Source organism: Ammodytes marinus (assembly GCF_949987685.1).
Source record: "Ammodytes marinus genome assembly, chromosome: 15".
Lineage (NCBI taxonomy): Eukaryota > Metazoa > Chordata > Actinopteri > Uranoscopiformes > Ammodytidae > Ammodytes > Ammodytes marinus.
The window spans coordinates 3453495-3473494 of record NC_137219.1 but is presented as its reverse complement, the minus strand read 5'-3'; the positions used below and the strand labels follow the sequence as shown (position 1 = coordinate 3473494).

Here is a 20000-nt window from a genome sequence, read left to right as displayed (position 1 = left end):
TACAAGAATGTACTAGAAATGTGACAAAGGCTTACAGGTACATCATGGGCAAATTTGTTCCCCTGTTCCGGACATATAAGAGGGGAAAGAATACTTTTTTGTGAAGACTACCTATTGTAAAAGTGTATCTGACAGGGGTGCTTCGGTGGCGTAGTGGATAGAGCGAGTACCATATTGGCTCTGGCCTTCGCTGCAGTGGTCACGGGTTCAAATCCGACCCGTGGACCTCTAGAAAAAGAAAGTTTTTTTTTAGTCTGACCACAACTTGATTTGCATTCAGTTGTGTGTGGTTTTTCCTTTGTAGGTTTCTATTTTGGTTCGTTTGGCCAGACATTTGTCTTAATTAACTTTCTACAGGACTATTTTTAGAGCTTGATTTTTCCTAGAAAGGTTTAACTTTCGGTCACACTGCACTTCAGAACGCTGCTGCTCAAAAGAATTCCATCAGTCAGTCTGGTTCTGACTTCACATTTGTCAAATTGTGGTCGCAATAGTTTTTACCGTAAGTAATGTATTTTTGGGGTAAAATCAAATCACTGAAGTGTGTGTGTGTGTGTGTGTGTGTGTGTGTGTGTGTGTGTGTGTGTGTGTGCGTGTGCGTGTGCGTGTGCGTGTGCGTGTGCGTGTGTGTGTGTGTGTGTGTGCGCGTGTGTGTGTCTTTTTTAGTTTTTAAAATTTAATAACACTCACATTTTACACTTCATTTGCAGATAGAGTATCAGCAAAAAAAAAAATTCGCCTATCTCATTTATCCTAAGTACAAAAATATCAAGATTAGAATAATTGTCCCTCTTAAAAGCCCAATTCATTCAAATCCTATGATTACAAAGTCCCTATACTTGAATGCTATCATCTTCTAAGTATATTCTTTCCCTGGAGACCACTGGAGATGTATTCAGACGATCAACTCTGTCTTCCAAAGCACTTTGTAGGTCCATTGAAATTCAACACGGTAGAGCTAAACGGCTACATTTGTCGAAACTAAATGAATCGGCAAATAGGATGTGTGTGTGTGCCTCATTTGTTAAACTGGGAAAATCAAATTCCAGCACACAGCGGCTTTGCCATATAGCAGTGTGTGTGTGTGTGTGTGTGTGTGTGTGTGTGTGTGTGTGTGTGTGTGTGCGTCAAGCGTGCGTGGGTGTGTTCGTCAAGCGTGTGTGTGTGCATGCGTGTGTGTGCCTTTCTTTCACCGGACAAACTGTGGTCTAATATGCAAGGGTCTAGGGGGCCAGAGGTTAAAGTTCACCCCACTATTGAGCCATCATTTTGGGCGTGTCACCCTAGCCTATTGAAATGTCCCTGGGTCTTTTTGACAGCCAAAGCCAATGCTGTTGTCTTGCTGCCACATATGGGCGTAAAGGGGATTCTTATTGTGTTAATGCTAAACTCAACTAAACTCTAAACTGCGGCCGGCGCAAGCGACGCGAAAAGCTTGACAATCTAATTATTGTGTGTGTGTTGCAGTCGGCGCTTTAACTGATTTTTCAATCTCAATCTAGTGTTTTGACAAGAGGCTTGTAGAGGGTTCTTTAAACACACACACACACACACACACACACACACACACACTCTGTTACTTTTTAAGACCTTAAAGCACTTTAATTCCTTGTTTTTCCGTAGCAGATTTTAACAGAGCCCTTGATTGTAAGTGTCCTTAGGCCACATAGGAATTTTTTACTTTGCGAGATTATTTTTGGACTACTTTTAGTTTGAGACCGTCCTTCTGTGCCCTGTTGTTTAAACACAAATAGACCACGGTTATCAAAAGAAAGAGAACCCTTTTCATTTGGTTTTTTTCTTACCCAATATTTTTTTTTCTTCAAAGTTTTTTGAGGTCTCTTGCGTCCAATTCTTTACGGTTTTCGACCCCAAACTTTAGGCAACAGACCAAACCAAACGTTGCCAGCGTTAATAGCAGGCCCTTAGGAGCGCTTTCTATCAGTTTCCTGCTTTTCTCCGCCGGTCAAATTAGACGGTAGCGTAGATTCGGGCCGTTGCTCTGCCCTGACACAAGCTATAAATCCTGGTAACTGGCCCCTGTTGGTTCTGACATGGGGCTATTTGTGTGTGTGTGTGTGTGTGTGTGTGTGTGTGTGTGTGTGTGTGTGTGTGTGTGTGTGTGTGTGTGTGTGTGTGTGTGTGTGTGTGTGTGTGTGTGTGTGTGTGTGTGTGTGTGTGTGTGTGTGTGTGTGTGTGTGTGTGTGTGTGTGTGTGTGTGTGTGTGTGTGTGTGTGCGTGTGTGCGTGTGTGTGTGTGACTTTGCTATTTTTTGCGAGGTGAAGACGGAGGCTTTTTAGAGACTATAAAGGGAGCAGCAGCTTCCTGTGTTTTCTCAGACAACTTACGGCACCACCACACTGCAAAAAATATCTCTGTCCCTGTGTTCCAAATCACATACTCTTTCTCTTTACTACACTACATACTAAAGTACAGAAGAGTTTTAGGGACACAGGAGAGAGAAAAAAATCAGATAAGGAAGATTTTTTTTCATTATGTCGAGAAATGTCAAGAATAAAGACGAATACTCCCAAATGCTATTGGAGTTAGTGGGGCATTTATGTATTTTCAGCATACTACAATTGACGCGCATGTATTGGGACATCCTAAATATTTTTCTGGCATACTAAATAGTAGGGAAGTATGGGGATTGGAACGCAGGGTGTATCTTTATGAGTCATTTGAGCTGGCAGGCAAATGGTCGTGAAGTTTCTTGTTTTGATTTGAACTAAAGTAAAAAAAATCTTCCAATGGGGTTGAGGTTACTTTGGTGTTTTCCATTGCAAGCAGAAATTGTCTTAAAGGTGTAGTCAGTGATTCTGGAGAACGCTTGTTGTCAAAATCACGTTTTCGTCAAAATCAGTGAATATCTCCTCATGATCCGCTACCTGTCCGTACTGTGTGAGTGCTGAAAAAATGTTGGTGTTAATATACAGCCTAGGCTCTGTAAACTGGTATGTAAACAAAGGGGCCACAGTAGCTAGCAACATAGCAGTTCACAGAGCGTATGCTGTGTATTAACACTGGATTTTTTTCAGCGCACACAAAGTATGGACAGGTAGCGGATCATGAGGAGATATTCACTGATTTTGACAAACAAGGGATTTTGACAACAAGCGTTCTCCAAAATCACTGACTACACCTCTAAAATAAGGCAATAGGATACAGTATGTCTCAAGATATTACATGGGAAAATGACTCAAATCAATTAAATTCCCGATCCCAACCCTATATGAAATGCCTCTACATGTTGATATAATGTCTAGTCTACTTTACAAACGTTTTGCAGTGTGGAGCTCTGTGCCCATTCCCATGCCTTGTGCCCGTCCGTAGGTTACACGGCCAAGGCCCTAAAACCTTATAAGCCGCGTATGACTCTAACTCTAAGCCCCTTAATAATTTAATTCTGTTAGGAATCCGGCATGATTGGAATGGATGGGATTATCACGTTTGAAGAGGCTGTGTGTGTGTGTGTGTGTGTGTGTGTGTGTGTGTGTGTGTGTGTGTGTGTGTGTGTGTGTGTGTGTGTGTGTGTGTGTGTGTGTGTGTGTGTGTGTGTTTTCGGGGTTCAACAGGGGTTAGCAAGTGTAACAAGCTCATAAAAGAAAAAGTGGCAAAAAGAAATTGGCGGAAAATAATTAAAATGTGCCGTCCGGGGGAAATATAGTAGAAACTAGAAATGTCAATCAAATGTAATAATCGCCACCAAAAAAAAAGTGATTTCAGTTTGAGTGTGTTACGTTTGAAAAGTGCCTATATGGCTAATAGTTATCTGGAATATACTGTATAGTGGTGGCAATGGGGACAGCTATAGTCTAGATTTAACATTTTAAAGCAAGATTGCGTAACTTTTGGTGAAAGCTGCGACTGTTATCACAAGTGACATTTATGGATAATGGTTAATTAATAAAGTGTTGACATTATTTAATGTTAAAATAGCAGAATTCGGAGTCAAAGTATGTTGATTATTATAATAATAATAATAATAATAATAATAATAATAATAATAATAATAATAATAATAATAATAATAATAATAATAATAATAATAATAATAATAATAATGATAATAATAATAATAATATAATTTATATAGCGCTTTTCTCGCACTCAAAACGCTTTACATAGAAAACAACTATGATGAATCACAGTTCTGGAGAGTTGTGTTATTGCCATTAAAAAGTGCTATAGTCTCCTTTTAAATAAATAAAAATAGACAATTTTTGCGTAAATAAATGTACTTACTTTACTAAGTACTTGGTCGAGTAAAGATGTTTTTTCTCTTCAATCTTCCATTACATAAAGACATAGTGAAATATTAAAACATCCTAAATGTTTATTAAACAACCAGCCAGGTTTTACATATTGGTTGCGTTCCGAATCGCATACTTTCTACTATATAGTATGTAGAAAAAAGATTTAGGATGTCCCGATTCTTGTGGCCAGATTTAGGATGGTTAGAAGTACCCGGATGTCCTACTTCATGCGGCCAAGATTGTTAGTGTTGAAAACTGCATCCTATTTGGGCGATTCTGACCCACAATCCAGTGCGAACCTGAAGTGACGTCACATCGACGAAGCCTCCATATGAAAACAAACGGGGATGCGACGGATACAAAAGCAAGAGGCGAGATCAAGGCGCAATGTTATGATGAAATAAGAGAGTAAAAGTTTGTCCCAATAGTATGCCTACTGCATCCTAACTAGATTATTTTTATCGTCGGATGTAGTATGTAGAATAGAAAAAAGAAAGAGTATGCGATTCGGAACGCAACCATTGTTTCCCTCGTTTTGGGGTTAAAGCACTGCATACAATTTTAAAGATTGTGTCAACAAAAAAGAAATTGGTTTTATTGCGCTAAAGCTAAACTGGGATTTCTTATACAGCAGCTATAACTGTGGAGCCGAATGTAAAATCAAACTCTGCACACTAACTTAAACAGTCAGATAAATGCAGTGGGGTCGAAAAGTCATATAAAGTAAAGTGAAGTCTCCATTTATTATATGAACCTATACTTCAAATTACCAGCACACACACACACACACACACATAGACACACACAGACACACACAGAGAGAAAGGCTCCAGTCTAAGCTATCACGAAATGAGGTATCATTATGAAATGCATCGCCCCTTAAAAGGAACCCAAGGAACTTCTTGTACTGTTGGTGGTCTTGGCTTCTTACTTCTTAGCATTGAACTGCAGCTCATATTTTACCACCTTTTAGCTTTCATACCCCCACACACACGCTCACACACACACGCGCGCACACACACACACGTGCGCACACACACAGACCAGAAACACACAGACAGACAGACCAGAAACACACACACACACACACACTCTCACTCTCAAACACACGCACACACACACACGCTCCCCTTCCCTTCCTCTGACTAGCGACCACAGTAAGAAGGCCTCCACACACACATACACACACACACACACACACACTCACTCATCTGCTCATGAAGGAAAGCCATTGACTTCAGTTTGACTCCGTTGGTTTGTGGGACGGGGGTGTGTGTGTGTGTGTGTGTGTGTGTGTGTGTGTGTGTGTGTGTGTGTGTGTGTGTGTGTGTGTGTGTGTGTGTGTGTGTGTGTGTGTGGTAAGCTAGACGGGGTGGAGCCAGCCCGAAAAAAAAAAATAATTTGCCAGTTTTGAGTTTTGAGTTTGAGAGCCTGGCTGCCCTGGAACTGTGTGTTACCATGCGACTGCAGAAAAATCACACACAGACACACACACACACACTCACACACACACACACACACACACACACACACACTTAGGCATAATATTTACACTGTTACATTATTTTCCGCGTGTGTCTTCCAAGTAGGGAGACTCGAAGACTGTAGCCTATACTGTGTGAGACAGAGAGAGAGGGAGGGAGAGAGAGGGGGAGAGAGAGAGAGAGACAGAGAGACAGAGAGAGGTAGGGAGAGAGAGAGAGAGGGAGAGGGAGGGAGAAAGAGAGAGAGACAGTGAGAGAGGGAGACAGAGAGAGAGAGAGAGGGAGGGAGAAAGACAGAGAGAGGTAGGGAGAGAGAGAGAGACAGAGAGAGAGAGAGAGTAGGGAGGGGTGGAGTGAGTGGGTGAGCCGTAATGTACAAATATATACATCGAAGAAAGGCAGAGAAAAGGAGCGCTTCTTTTTAGATGTCGGGTGGAGATAATATGCCTAACAGGCTCTTTGGTGCCATAGCAACACATACAGTACTGTTACAGTATATGAAACAGAAAAAAGTCCCAAAGAACAAAATAATAGTGGAAGCATAGTTTAAAAAATATCTATAAAACTAACTGAGTAGAACAAAATGGTGCAGGGGTGATCCAATAGCAACAGAACAGTGTTAACAGCAAAGCATTCTTGTTGAAAGAAGTTAACAAAATACAGACAAAATGAATGAAAAAATGCATATAGTGACAACATATGATATGTTAAAAAGTCCCATAAGTACTAAATAAGAGCAGAAAAAAAATATATAACTATTTTCATTTTCTATTTTACTCTGGTTTTGAGTATGATGTCACTTCGTCCTACATACAGTATATCCGGTTTGTCTCTCACTTCTGGTTAGTTTTGGTGCGTATTCTTAACTTTTTGTCATGCATTAGCCGTGTCAATAAAGGCTTTTTAAACGTACTTCATCATGAGTATACACAGTTCACTCTGTCCTGTTGCTACACATACAGACTTTCTGTGGATGGCTGGCTGCCTTTAGCCAATCGCGTGGGGTTAAACGTTTGTGAAAACACTGAGTGGCACATTTTTCCTAAACCAGGTGATGTTAGAAGTGTTCCACGCCTGAAAAGCCTCTTTGTTGACATCACTCACTCCCCACAGTCTGCAGCAAGTCTGACCTCTGTCGGAGGTGTTCACGCATGTTTCCACTTAAAGGTGTGCGTGTGTGTGTGTGTGTGTGTGTGTGTGTGTGTGTGTGTGTGTGTGTGTGTGTGTGTGTGTGTGTGTGTGTGTGTGTGTGTGTGTGTGTGTGTCTGTGTGTCTGTGTGTGTGTGTGTGTGTGTGTGTGTGTGTGTGTGTGTGTGTGTGATTGTGTGATTGTGTCAGAGAATTTAGCATTTTCTAATGTATATTCTCATAACTGAAAAAATGTCACAGGAAAATGTGATCCCTGGAACACTGTTTGAAGTTAGAAAGCTTCCTGAAAAATAGTCTCCCCATTTCAACTCTGTACTATCTAATGACGCTTGAAAAAGCCCAAAAAAATTATCTAAAAAATAAAAATTCAATATAACAACATATCCTTAACCATTCTCTCTCCTCTCTAGTTGACTTGATAAGTTGTGTTTACGTGAGCGGAAAATACACAGCTTTTGTCAAAATGCCACCAAACCCCCTCTGACATTTCTTGAAATTATCTCAGGATCGTCACAAACTTAGATGTATTATAACAACATATCTTCCCATTTCAACTCTGTATTATCTAATAAAGCTTGAAAATGCCAAAAAATAATCTTAAAAAAAGAAAAATGCATTATAATTTATAACAACATATCCCTAACCTCTCTCTCCCTCCCTCCCTCCCTCTCTCCCTCCCTTCCTCCCTCCCTCCCTAGCTGAGACACCAGCAGTGGAGCTTGGTGATGGAGAGTGCCGTGCCTTCAGACCGGGGAAACTACACCTGTGTGGTGCAGAACAAATACGGAGCCATCAGCCACACGTACCAGCTGGACGTGCTCGGTAAACTACACTCAAAATTCTATGTGATCATTTTTTTTTAACCTTTATTTATACAGGTAAATCCCATTGAGACCGAAGACTCTTTTGCAAGGGAGACCTGTTTTCCTTTCCCACGTTACCATTCACACACTCATTCATACACCGATAGCAGCAGGCTAACTATCGACATTCACACGAGGCAAGGTGGGTGAAGTGTCTTGCCCAAGGACACAACAACTATGACACAAGTGGCAGGGCGGGGATCGAACCTCCAACCCTTTGATCATCGGCCGACCCGCTCTACCAACTGAGCCACAGTCGCCCCATTTTCTGTCTAAACAATGAATACACATTTACTTTCTATTTGTGCTTCTGTGTAAAGAATCAATACATTAACATGAACAAGTGGACTGAAAAAAACAAAAAAAAATAGTTGGGAAAATCATTTTTTTTAGACTACCTTACATATACCCTGCAGCTCCAAAAAAAATTGAATGTCAATGAATAAATCTGTAATTTATTTCAAAAAAGTGAAAGTTTCCACATCATTCCAATGCATGACGGACTGTATTCCAATAATGACTCCATGCTTTTGTCTTTTTTTATATAAATAAATCTGTTTGGAATGGATTTTTCAATTACCTACAAATCCAATTTTTAGCAATATTACAGAATAGAATTCCTCCTTCCCCACATTGTCTGGATGAAAAATAAAAGTTAATTAATTGAAATACTAATCGAACAAAACAATAAAAAAATAAATACAATTTTAAAAAAAAGTTAAAAATATTTAAAAAATAATAATAATAATGTAATACTCCATGAAAAAAGTTATTTAATTAATAAATTAAAATACTAAGAAATTAAAAATTAAAAATAAATATTCCTTGTTTTCTCGTTCCAGAGCGTTCCCCCTGAAAAATAAAAGTTAATTAATTGGAATACTAATAGAAAAAAACAATAAAAAAAACAATAATAATAAAAAATAAATAAATAAAAATGTAATACTCCATGAAAAAAAAGTTAATAAATTAAAATACTAAGAAATAAAAAAATAAAAAATAAATATTCCATGTTTCTCCTTTCCAGAGCGTTCCCCTCACAGGCCCATCCTGCAGGCTGGTCTACCCGCCAATCAGACGGTGGAACTAGGCAGCGATGTGGAGTTCCACTGTAAGGTCTACAGTGACGCACAGCCGCACATCCAGTGGCTCAAACACATCGAGGTCAACGGGAGTCGCTACGGCCCCGACGGAGTTCCCTACGTCAACATCCTAAAGGTGAGTGTGCTGTTACAAATCTCAAATATCACCAACGTTTGAAGTAGATTTTAGCCTATGATAATGTCGCTCATCATTAAAGATGAGGGAACCAGGCATGGGAATGGGCACGGAGGTCCACACTGCAAAAAGTTTGTTAAGTAGACATTATATCAACATTTAGAGGCGTTAAATATAGGTTTTCTGATTGGGAATTGCACTGATTTTAGTAAGTTGAGTATGACATTTCTTGAGAGAAAATCCCATTGACGTAATTTAAAGGTGGAGTCAGGGGGATTCTGGAGAACGCTTGTTGTCAAATCACTTTTTCTCAAAATCAGTGAATTTCGCCTCTCGATTCGCTACCTGTCCATATTGTTTGTGCAAGGAAAAAAGTCCTGTGTTAATACACAGCCTACTTTGTGAACTTGTATGTAAACAACAGGTATGAAAATAAAGAGGGCCCACCATAGCTAGCCACCAACATACCCATTTACAGAGCCTAAACTGTGTATTAACACTGGATTTTTTTTCCAGCACACACACAGTATAGACAGGTAGTGGATCGTGAGGAGATATATTTACTAATTTTGACAACAAGCGTTCTCCAGAATCACTGACTGCACCTTTTTAATGTCTTGTTTAATGAGTTTTTACACTAGATGGGTATGCGGAGGGCCACTGTCTCTTTTCAGCGTATAATTGACTAGCTCATTCCTTGGACGCTACACTTCATTTATAGTCGAGAAAAGCTTTACATGCACTTTCTCCTTAACGTACTGAAGTATATACCCTAATGTTCACTCATTAACATAATATTATCACAATGAATTACTAGCTGCCTGTTCTTATATATGACACCTGTCTGCACTGCTACAGTTTTAGACACAACTTAATGAGATGGGGCTTTTTCTTGGCACTTAATTCTACTGTTGGCTCGAACGATGATTGGCAAGTGTGTGTGTGTGTGTGCGTGTGCGCGCGCATGTGTGTGTGTGTGTGTGCGTGTGCGAAGGTTGGATTGAATTTAATTAAGTGGTAATTAAAGGTGGATTTTTTTGTCTTTCATCCAAAGCTCTGGCTGTGAAGGCATCTGCCGTAGGAACTGATTAATAGTTCAAGTAATTAATGTGTTATATACTAGGCCTACATTCTTTCATTTTAATTTTATATATATACGACATTCTCTCATTTTGTGACATAGGCCGATATAGTGGAATGGTTTAAATTGATTGCTTGGCTAGCTAAATTGCTAAATGTACACGCTGTACACGATCCAAATTACTCAAATCACAGACACTATGAATCTCTTGTTAGCTTAAATTGACTGTTATAATGAGGTGAGTGACATTTAACCAATCAGCACAGAGCACAGTGTCGTTAATGGGTCACATTGTAATTAGAAGTGAGCGAACATTACAAATGCATAGATGAACAGGGGGAATATTTATTGTCACATTTATTTATGTTGAGGAAAAATCTGAAAGTTTGCCTCAATGTGGACGATACCTTACCTTTCTCATTATACTATTAGATTTAGCTAATTGTTATCAATGCCAAAGGAATCAGTTAATATTCAGTATGTTATAGACACTGACAATCATGATTTTCATTCCTCCATCATAAAATGGGGCGACTGTGGCTCAGGTGGTAGAGCGGGTCGGCTGATGATCAAAGGGGTTGGAGGTTCGATCCCCGCCCTGCCACCTGTGTCATGGTTGTTGTGTCCTTGGGCAAGACACTTCACCCATCTTGCCTCGTGTGAATGTCGATAGTTAGCCTGCTATCGGTGTATGAATGTGTGTGTGAATGGTAACGTGGGAATGGGAACAGGTCTCCCTTGCAAAAGAGTCTTCGGTCTTAATGGGATTTACCTGAAGAAATAAAGGTTAAAAAAAAAAAAAAAAAAAAGCTAAATGGTAAATGGACTTGACTTATATAGCGCTTTCTAGCCGATTTTCTCAGCCCCAAAGCGCTTTACATTTCTTACCACATTCACCCATTCACACACACACACTCATACAGCGAACAAAACTTAATAAATAATCAACATTCCAGGTAATCTGTTATGTGTTATTTGAAACTGCACAGATGTATGACATGTTGTTTTGCCTCATAAGTGTTTAGCTGCAGTATTTCAAGTTGTACTGATGTGGCATCTCGCAGCTCTATAGAAGGCATTTCTCTTCTGTGTGTGTGTGTGTGTGTGTGTGTGTGTGTGTGTGTGTGTGTGTGTGTGTGTGTGTGTGTGTGTGTGTGTGTGTGTGTGTGTGTGTGTGTGTGTGTGTGTGTGTGTGGCAAGGCGTCAGATAGTCTTAGGAGGGTTTTTGCTTTGCTGTTAACTCCCGAAGGTGTCGCCTCCCTAGACAGCGATGGTGAGGAATTCTTTCTACTCTATTCTTGAACACAGAGAAGGACAACACCCTGTGTGTGTGAGTGTGTGTGTGTCTGTCTGTCTGTCTGTCTGTCTGTATGTCTGTCTCTCTCTCTCTCTCTCTCTCTCTCTCTCTCTCTCTCTCTCTCTCTCTCTCTCTCTCTCTCTCTCTCTGTGTGTCTGTCTCTGTTTGTGTCTGTCTGTCTGTCTGTCTGTCTGTCTGTCTGTCTGTCTGTCTGTCTGTCTGTCTGTCTGTCTGTGTGTCTGTCTCTCTGTCTCTCTGTCCGTCTGTCTGTCTGTATATCTGTCTGTCTCCCTCTGTCTGTATTTCTCTGTTTTTAAAGTGAGGAAGACTCCCAATAGTCAAAACACAGAAGAAGGCTTTTATTTCTTTTTGCTTTCTTATATTTGGCCATCCATCCATCCATCTTTCTTTCTTTCTTTCTTTCTTTCTTTCTTTCTTTCTTTCTTTCTTTCTTTCTTTCTTTCTTTCTTTCTTTCTTTCTTTCTTTCTATTTTTTTCTGCGAGGGGAATAAAACAAACATCTGGTTTGGACTAAAGTTAACTGCCGTGGTGGCGGCAAGGCAGGCAGGGAGACGGGGCTGTGCTAACCGCGGCTAACGTCAGAAGTGCTACGTTGCGCGGTTTAGAGAGAGAGAGATGGAGAGAGAGAGAGAGAGGGAGGTAGGAAGGGAGGGAGGGATAGACACAGAGAGAGAGAGGGAGGGAGAGAGAGAGGGAGGGAGAGAGGGAAGGAGGGAGGGAGGAAGGGAGGGAAAGAGAGGGAGGGATAGACACAGAGAGAGAGAGAGAGGAGTGGGAGAGAGGGAGGGAGGGAGGGAGTGAGAGGGAGGGGGAGGGATGGAGAGAGAGACAGAGAGATAGATACACAGAGAGAGAGAGAGGAAGGAAGGGAGAGAGAGAGACTGAGAGAGAGAGAGAGGGAGAGGAAAGATGGAAGAGGCACCCAAAAAAAAACATGGAAAAAATGAGTGCAGGAACACAAGGAAGGGCAAAGTCAGCAGGGAGAGAGAGAGTGTGTGTGTGTGTGTGTGTGTGTGTGTGTGTGTGTGTGTGTGTGTGTGTGTGTGTGTGTGTGTGTGTGTGTGTGTGTGTGTGTGTGTGTGTGTGTGTGTGTGTGTGTGTGTGTGTGTGTGTGTGTGTGTGTGTGTGTGTGTGTGTGTGTGTGGTGGGTAGAGATGGAGGGCGAGAGACATAGAGAACGAGTGGGTGGGTGGGGGGTGGTGAGAGACTGAAACAAGAGAGAGAGAGAGAGAGAAGAAAGAATATTTTTTTTAGACATGAAATCTGTAACATTACTGTCTCCATCCACCACTCACAGTGATGCATTTGGACTGTAGACAGTGTTTTGAAGGTAATTGAAAACTAAAGGATATTAACGGTGGAGTCAGTGATTCTAGAGAACGCTTGCTGTCCAAACCATGACAGTGATGGACACTCATCGCCCCAGCTACCCCACTGGTTTTTTTTAATAATTTTTTAATAACATATCAGATGGAAAATAGAATATATGTCCTTGTCTACTTAGAACGGATGGCATGGAAGTTTAAATGAACTTATTTTGCCCTGTGTTGCAATGGAAAAAAATCATTAAAACCCCATTAAGCCGAGGCGCTCCGGTGGCGTAGTGGATAGAGCGCGTACCATATTGGCTCCGGCCTTTGTTGCAGTGGTCGTGGGTTCAAATCCAACCTGTGGACCTTTACTGCAGGTCATCCCCCCTCTCTCTCTCTCTCTCTCTGTCTCCCCATTTCAACTCTGTACTGTCTAATAAAGCTTGAAAATGCCAAAAAGTAATCTAAAAAAAGAAAAACCCCCGTTAAACATGATGTGATATTTGAAGAAAGTCCACAACTTAATAGTACTAGTTTGAAATATGTTTTATTTGCGTCTTGCTACAAGAGAATATAGGCACCACTCTCATTTCTCAAGAGTAAACGTGAGGCTACAGCCAGTAGCTTAGCTTAGCGTAAACAATGGAAACCAATGGGAACAGCTAGCCTCGCTAAAGGCAACGCATTATGCCTATTGAAGCTCGCTAATTAAATGTTGGACCCATTCATTCATAATTGGCTCATTTGCAGTTATTTCATGATTTATCAAAGGGCCTGAAAACCGCTATTAGACTTTATTTCCTTTTGAGCGTGAGGCCGGATAATTCATTTCTGGATGTGTTACAACGTTCTAACTAGAAAACAGAACAAGACGTCCATTAAAAAATCTCTCTCTGTTTGTTTAGTTAACTTTTTAACGTGCTGTTTGCTTCACATTAAAGTTTAAGACAATTAAATCAGACTTTAATCAGTGTTGGAAATGGTACAGACGTGTTTCAAGACGATCCGATAGCTGTTGTTGTTGTTGTTAGCTTTTACACTGGGCTTTGTCTAAAATGGGGAGAGTTGAGAGAAAAAGTGTGGAGGGAAATTAGAAAGATAGAGAGGGAGAGAGAGAGAGAGAGAGAGAGGGAGACAGAGAGAGTGAGAGAGGGAGAGAGACAGAGAGAGAGGGACAGAGACGGAGAGGGAGGGAGAGAGAGAGATATATATATATACAGAGAGAGAGTGAGAGAGAGAGAAAGAGAGAAAGAAGGAGAGGTGGGGGGTGCGAGCCTGACAGCCCAGACCGCGGCTCCACGCTCTATTTTCGACTACCACATAATTGAAACAGTATTTACCGAGAGACGTGTGTGTGTGTGTGTGTGTGTGTGTGTGTGTGTGTGTGTGTGTGTGTGTGTGTGTGTGTGTGTGTGTGTGTGTGTGTGTGTGTGTGTGTGTGTGTGTGTGTGTGTGTGTGTGTGTGTGTGTGTGTGTGTGTGTGTGTGTGTGTGTGTGTGTGTGTGTGTGTGCCTCATCTATGGCCTAACCACAGTTCATTCAGACTGCCTCTTCTGCGACATTTCATTTCATGTGTGGCATATTCTGTAGGAGTTAAATACGGCTGTGGGTGGGTGGAGGGGGTCGTGCTAAGATATATATTTTTTTTCTTTTTTGAGAAATGCCTGAATCGCGCTTTTGATGCCTGGAAAAAGACTTAACGATGAGAGACTTTAGGGGGGGCGGGGGGGGTAGGAAGGGGGTGTGGGGGTAGGGAGGGGGGTAAGGAAGGAGGGAGGGGGGTAGGGAGGCGTCTGTAGCCTAGCCATGGATGCTCGTTCGTTAAGGAAAGCCATTAAAACATGATATGTTTTTATCCTTTATGTGCTTTGCCCGTTAAATGTTTCATCAGTAAGTTGATTTGTTTCAGGGCCTTGTCGTGTGTGTGTGTGTGTGGGGGGGGGGGGGGCTGTGTGTGTGTGTGTGTGTGTGTGTGTGTGTGTGTGTGTGTGTGTGTGCGTGTGTGTGTGTGTCTCTGTCTGTCTGTCTGTCTGTCTGTCTATCTGTGTCTGTCTGTCTGTGTTCACTACGTCTGCATATATGTCTCCTTACATGTGTGCTTACAGGTATTTTGCCATAAAGGCCCTCACTGTGCGTCTTACATGTCTGTCCCTCTTTGCAGAGTGTTGTTTGCGTGCCTGTCTGTCTGTCTGAGTAAATGTCTGTCAGTCTCTCTGTCTGTCTGTCTGTCTGTCTGTCTGTGTGTCTGTCTGTGTGTGTCCTATATGTTTCTCTCCACCATAAAGGCCCCCTCCCTCACTGTGCATCTCTTAAATGTCTGTCCCTCTTTGCAGAGTGTGGTCAGTAAACACACAGAGGCTCACAGTAGCTTCAAACTGTCCAACGTGACAGAGAGGGACGCCGGGAAATACTGGTGTCGCGCCTCCAACTTTGTAGGCAAGTCAGAGAACGCTTTCTGGCTCGAGTTCCCCAGACCAGGTAAAATCCTGAGCTACTAAAAGCTGTCTTCACGTCGAAAAACAATTTGATCTTCTGCGGTGTGTCTACTCTACTATCTATGCGGGGCTTTACGCTTGGTTGTGGGTTTGCTAATAGGAAACACACACACACACACATACGTAGATACACACACAGACACACACACACACTTATAAACACACACACACACACACACACACACTTATAAACACACACACACACACACACACACACACACACACTTATAAACACACACACATACACACAAACACACACACACGTTCCAATACTCCTTGTCTATTAGCTAGTAGCTATCATCGATTTTAACGCCCCGATGCCAATTTGTCTTCCTTTCCCCCGATCAATATCAAACACAGTATCGCACCTTTGATCACGGAAATAACTTCAAAAACGTCGCCCGCACTACGCCACAAACTGACTAGTACACACACACACACACACACACACACACACACACACACACACATACATTATATATATTTAAAAAAAACTCCCCCTCTAGCCAAACCATAACACACACACACACACACACGCATGTAAATAAAAAAGCCAACCTAAAAGAAACCCCATCAGCCAAACCGTAGCACACACACACACACACACACACACACACACACACACACACACACACACACACACACACACACACACACACACACACAGGCCTGTATTGATTTTTACTGGGAGTGCATTCTCCAGCTATATTAATGGGCTCTCCTATGAAAGAATGCAGCGGTACTTCTGATTCATGACTTGGTCTGGATGTCACTGTTCATTACTGAACCAGAAACCCATAAACACACACACACACACACACACACACACACACACACACACACACACACACACACACACACACACTCATACATATAAAAAAAGGCCACCTTAAAAAGAAACCCCATCAGCCAAACCATAGCACACACACACACACACTCACTCACTCGCACGCACGCACGCACGCACATACACACACACTCACATAGATATAAAAAAGCCCACCTTAAAAAGAAACCCCATCAGCCAAACCATAGCACGCACGCACACACACACACACACACGCACGCACACACACACACACACACACACACACACACACACACACACACACACACACACACACACACACACACACACACACACACCGCCCCCTACCAAGCCACATCAGACACTAGCTTTGAAACAGACTCGTCCACTGGTCATCACACTAAAACCGCAGTGATGCATTTGAGCAATTTTATGTTATTTATAAGTAACCATTATGTGTTTAAAGGGTACAGCGCATTATAGAGACTGAATGCAAAGTCTGTTCAGCCGAAAATGGGCAGAAGGCTTTTAATTATATCTTATGTTAGTGAACCAAAACCCTAGAGTAAACATTTACGCATTTTGAATTTATCTTGAAAAAAAAACTGGGCCCAGCATAGATCCTTGAGGTACGCCCATAAGACAAAAATTCAAGATAAAAAGTTACATATCAGTGGGGGCGCCCTTAGCTCAGTTGGTAGGACGTCCCCCCCCCCCCCATGGGCCTCGGCCAGCAGCGGACCCGGGTTCGATTCCAGCCCGCGGTCGTTCTCTGCATGTCACTCCCCTCTCTGCCCCATTTCAACTCTGTCTCTACACTATCAATAAAGCATAAAAAATGCCAAAAAAATATCTTAAAAAAAAAATAATAAGTTACATATCAGTCAAATATAACAGCTACAAAACATTCTAATATCCACATTTGAAACTTAAATCAATCAATCAATCAATCAGCATTATTCAAGAGACTTTAGGTCCAAAGATAATAATATCATAATATCACAAGTACCTGCATCAAGGGCTTTTGAGACGTCGAAAATGAGGAACATTTTCATGACGTCACCAGCTCACCCTCAAGGCTCCATGAGTTTGCAGGTGATGGGATCTGCTTTGCTTTGGTGACAGGTAAACCTTACGCTGGTTGGATTTAAACCCCCCACACATGTTGAAGCAGCAATTGAGGAAAAAAAGCACTAACCCAGTGACAGAAAAGCAGTGCTGCAAACATGAGCATCTTATCAAGTAAATTCAGATTTCATAGAACAACTGACTTATTTCTACTTGGAGTGCACAGTTTTAAGACTTTATAACAAACACGCAAATTACTTGATGAGTAGGATAGGATATTATTATTTTTATTTTGTTTGCTATTTGAGAAGTTTCTGCATTGTGTATGTGGGTCTTAGATTAAACCAGTTAGCTTGTTTTTCAGCGTGGTGAAGGTGCAGCTCTGGGTGTTTTTCAGGTGGTTGGTGTCGGTGCTGTCGGCAGAAAATCAAATATGCCACTTCTGACTTCTTCAAAAATCCTTCTATCCTTTCTTTAAAATGGTGTATTTGGTGTTTCTGGGCTCACAATCTCTCTCTTTCTCCCTCTCTCTTTCTCCCTCCCTCTCTCTCTCCCTCTCTCTCTCTCTCTACCTCTCTTACTCTCTCTCTCTCTTTATATCTCTCTCTCTGTCTCCCTCTCTCTACCTCTCTCTCTCTCTCTCCCTCTCTCCCTCTCTCTCTTCCCCCCTCTCTACCTCTCTCTCTCTCTCTCCCTACCTCCGTTTCATCCCCCTTTCACAGACGGCCGGTATTAACACGACCGATAAGGAGCTAGAGGTTCTCTTCCTGTCCAATGTTTCTTTCGAGGACGCGGGTGAATACACTTGCCTGGCGGGAAACTCTATCGGCTATGCTCACCACTCTGCCTGGCTCACCGTAGTCCCAGGTATATTCCCTCTGTCTGTCTTTCTTTGGGACGTTTTGGGACTTTTTCCTTTGTCTTATTAATCATTCTTTTTTTGACTTTTTCTACAACTCTAAATGTTCTAAGTGTTCCTTGAAAGTGTTATTGCTTCTGTATTGTATTGTATTGTATTGTATTGTATTGTATTGTATTGTATTGTATTGTATATCAATGTTTTTGTCGTTAGCATAATCATTGACATTCATTTTCAAACGGAATCATTGTATATTATTACTTGTTTACACATTTTAAAGGTGAAGTCAGTGATTCTGGAGAACACTTTCTGTCAAAATCACTTTATGTCAATCAAGTGAATATCTCCTCGTGATCTGCTACCTGTCCGTACTGTGTGTGCGCTGAAGTAAAATCTGGTTTTAATACACAGTCTAGGCTCTGTAAACAGGTATGTAAACAAAAGGGGCCCACAGCAGCTAGCAACATCCCTGTTTACAGAACCTAGGCTGTGAATTAACACTGGATTTTTTTACAGCCCACATACAGTCCAAACAGGTAGCGGATCATGAGGAGATATTCACTGATTTTGACAAAAAGTGATTTTGACAACAAGCGTTCTCCAGAATCACTGACTCCACCTTTAAATGTTCCATAAAACTGTAATCCATACCGCACTTTATTTTTTCGTTTTTTTGACAATATCATGTTTTGCTCAGTAGCAGAATCAATTACACTCATTTTCAACCCTAATTCCCATTACATTATGACTCGTTAACACGTTTTAAGTGCACTTTAAAATACGTAGTTGCCCCTTTAATTTGAACGTACAGAACCTGCAATCCTGCCTCCATTGAAAGATGCTTTTTAATCACAGTAGAGTGTCTGTTTGAATGTCTCGAGGCTACGAGGCAATTTAAAGACTTTAACTGTGTTCGGTGTTGAATAATTACGTCCCTGGGGAGAAACCGTATCACAGGTGTAATTACCTTCTGCTGCGGGATAAAAACTGAGAGACGATTATGATCTTGTCTTTTGAGTTATGGATGTTACGATGCTAAAGAAAATGGCTTCGTAGGTTAGATTCCTTTAGGGTGAAATGCGCTACTGAGCAAAGCAATGTGTATGTTGTTTAATTATAAAAAGCCCCTGGAAACCTGGTTTTAAAAGAGTAAAAAAATCAATATTTCTTCATTTTTCATTTAACTTTTATTTATCCTCGAGAGACCAATTGAGGGGTGACCCTCATTTTCAATGACGTCGAGTTCCAAACAAATTCCAAACAACAATACAAACAAAATATTCAATGCAAAAACATCAAATACACAACAAGTGAAGAGAAGAAAAAACAAAACGATTGAAACATTTACAGAGTGGGGAAGAGTGGCAGCAATTAAAAGGCATAAAGTACAATATAGTCTAATTAAAACAGTTACAAGTAGAGTTTGGCAGATCCAAGATAGTCTGTTTAAATTGGCCAAAGGATATGAATGTATTTAGTTTAATTGATATCAAAGTTGGGTTGTATAAATAAGCTTTTAGAAAAATCTGATTACAAATAAGTTTTCATAAATATTAAAAAAACTTAGTTAAAACATTTTTTTTTTTTACTGCCTAGGTCATTTGACAGGACTGTGTGTCATGTCATTGTGTTTATAGATCGTCCGAGCATAGAGCTGCTGTGATTGGTTCAAAGTATTTATTGTGTCATAAGAACCAGAGCATAGCCCATAACCCTCATCTAAACTGAATTTCTTTTATCAAGCTAAAATGACAATATCTTTACTATGGATTGATAAATATGCCTATAACTCTTTTTATGCTTTACTATCATGATGCAACTAACTCCCAAATTACATAGTCAGAATAATTTTGTTGATTTAGGTTAAGAGGGGATTAAATGAATACTAATTTAGTTGAAATCAAATCTGAATTGGTGTGAAAAAGTGTTTGAAATATATGTTTTTAAATGTTACACAGTGTCCCTTTAAATGAAACTATGAAATGAAATGATACTAGGAATTGTACAACTGAGTAAAGCAACAAAAAAATTATTTAAGTATCAAGAAAATATATGTTTGGTGGGATTGACTGTTTATTAGCATGAAAACGT

General features: G+C 40.9%; 1 protein-coding gene across 1 annotated transcript in view; it reads left to right on the top strand.

Annotated features, from left to right (window-relative positions):
- fgfr3 (fibroblast growth factor receptor 3) overlaps window positions 1–20000 on the top strand; it is a gene marked incomplete at both ends in the record, with an annotated part of 105957 nt that overhangs the window by 60798 nt on the left and 25159 nt on the right. The window contains 3 exons of the mRNA XM_080042201.1: window positions 7588–7711; window positions 8780–8970; window positions 17773–17917. Coding sequence (XP_079898327.1) covers window positions 7588–7711; window positions 8780–8970; window positions 17773–17917 — 460 coding nt within the window. The remainder of the gene's footprint in view (window positions 1–7587; window positions 7712–8779; window positions 8971–17772; window positions 17918–20000) is intronic.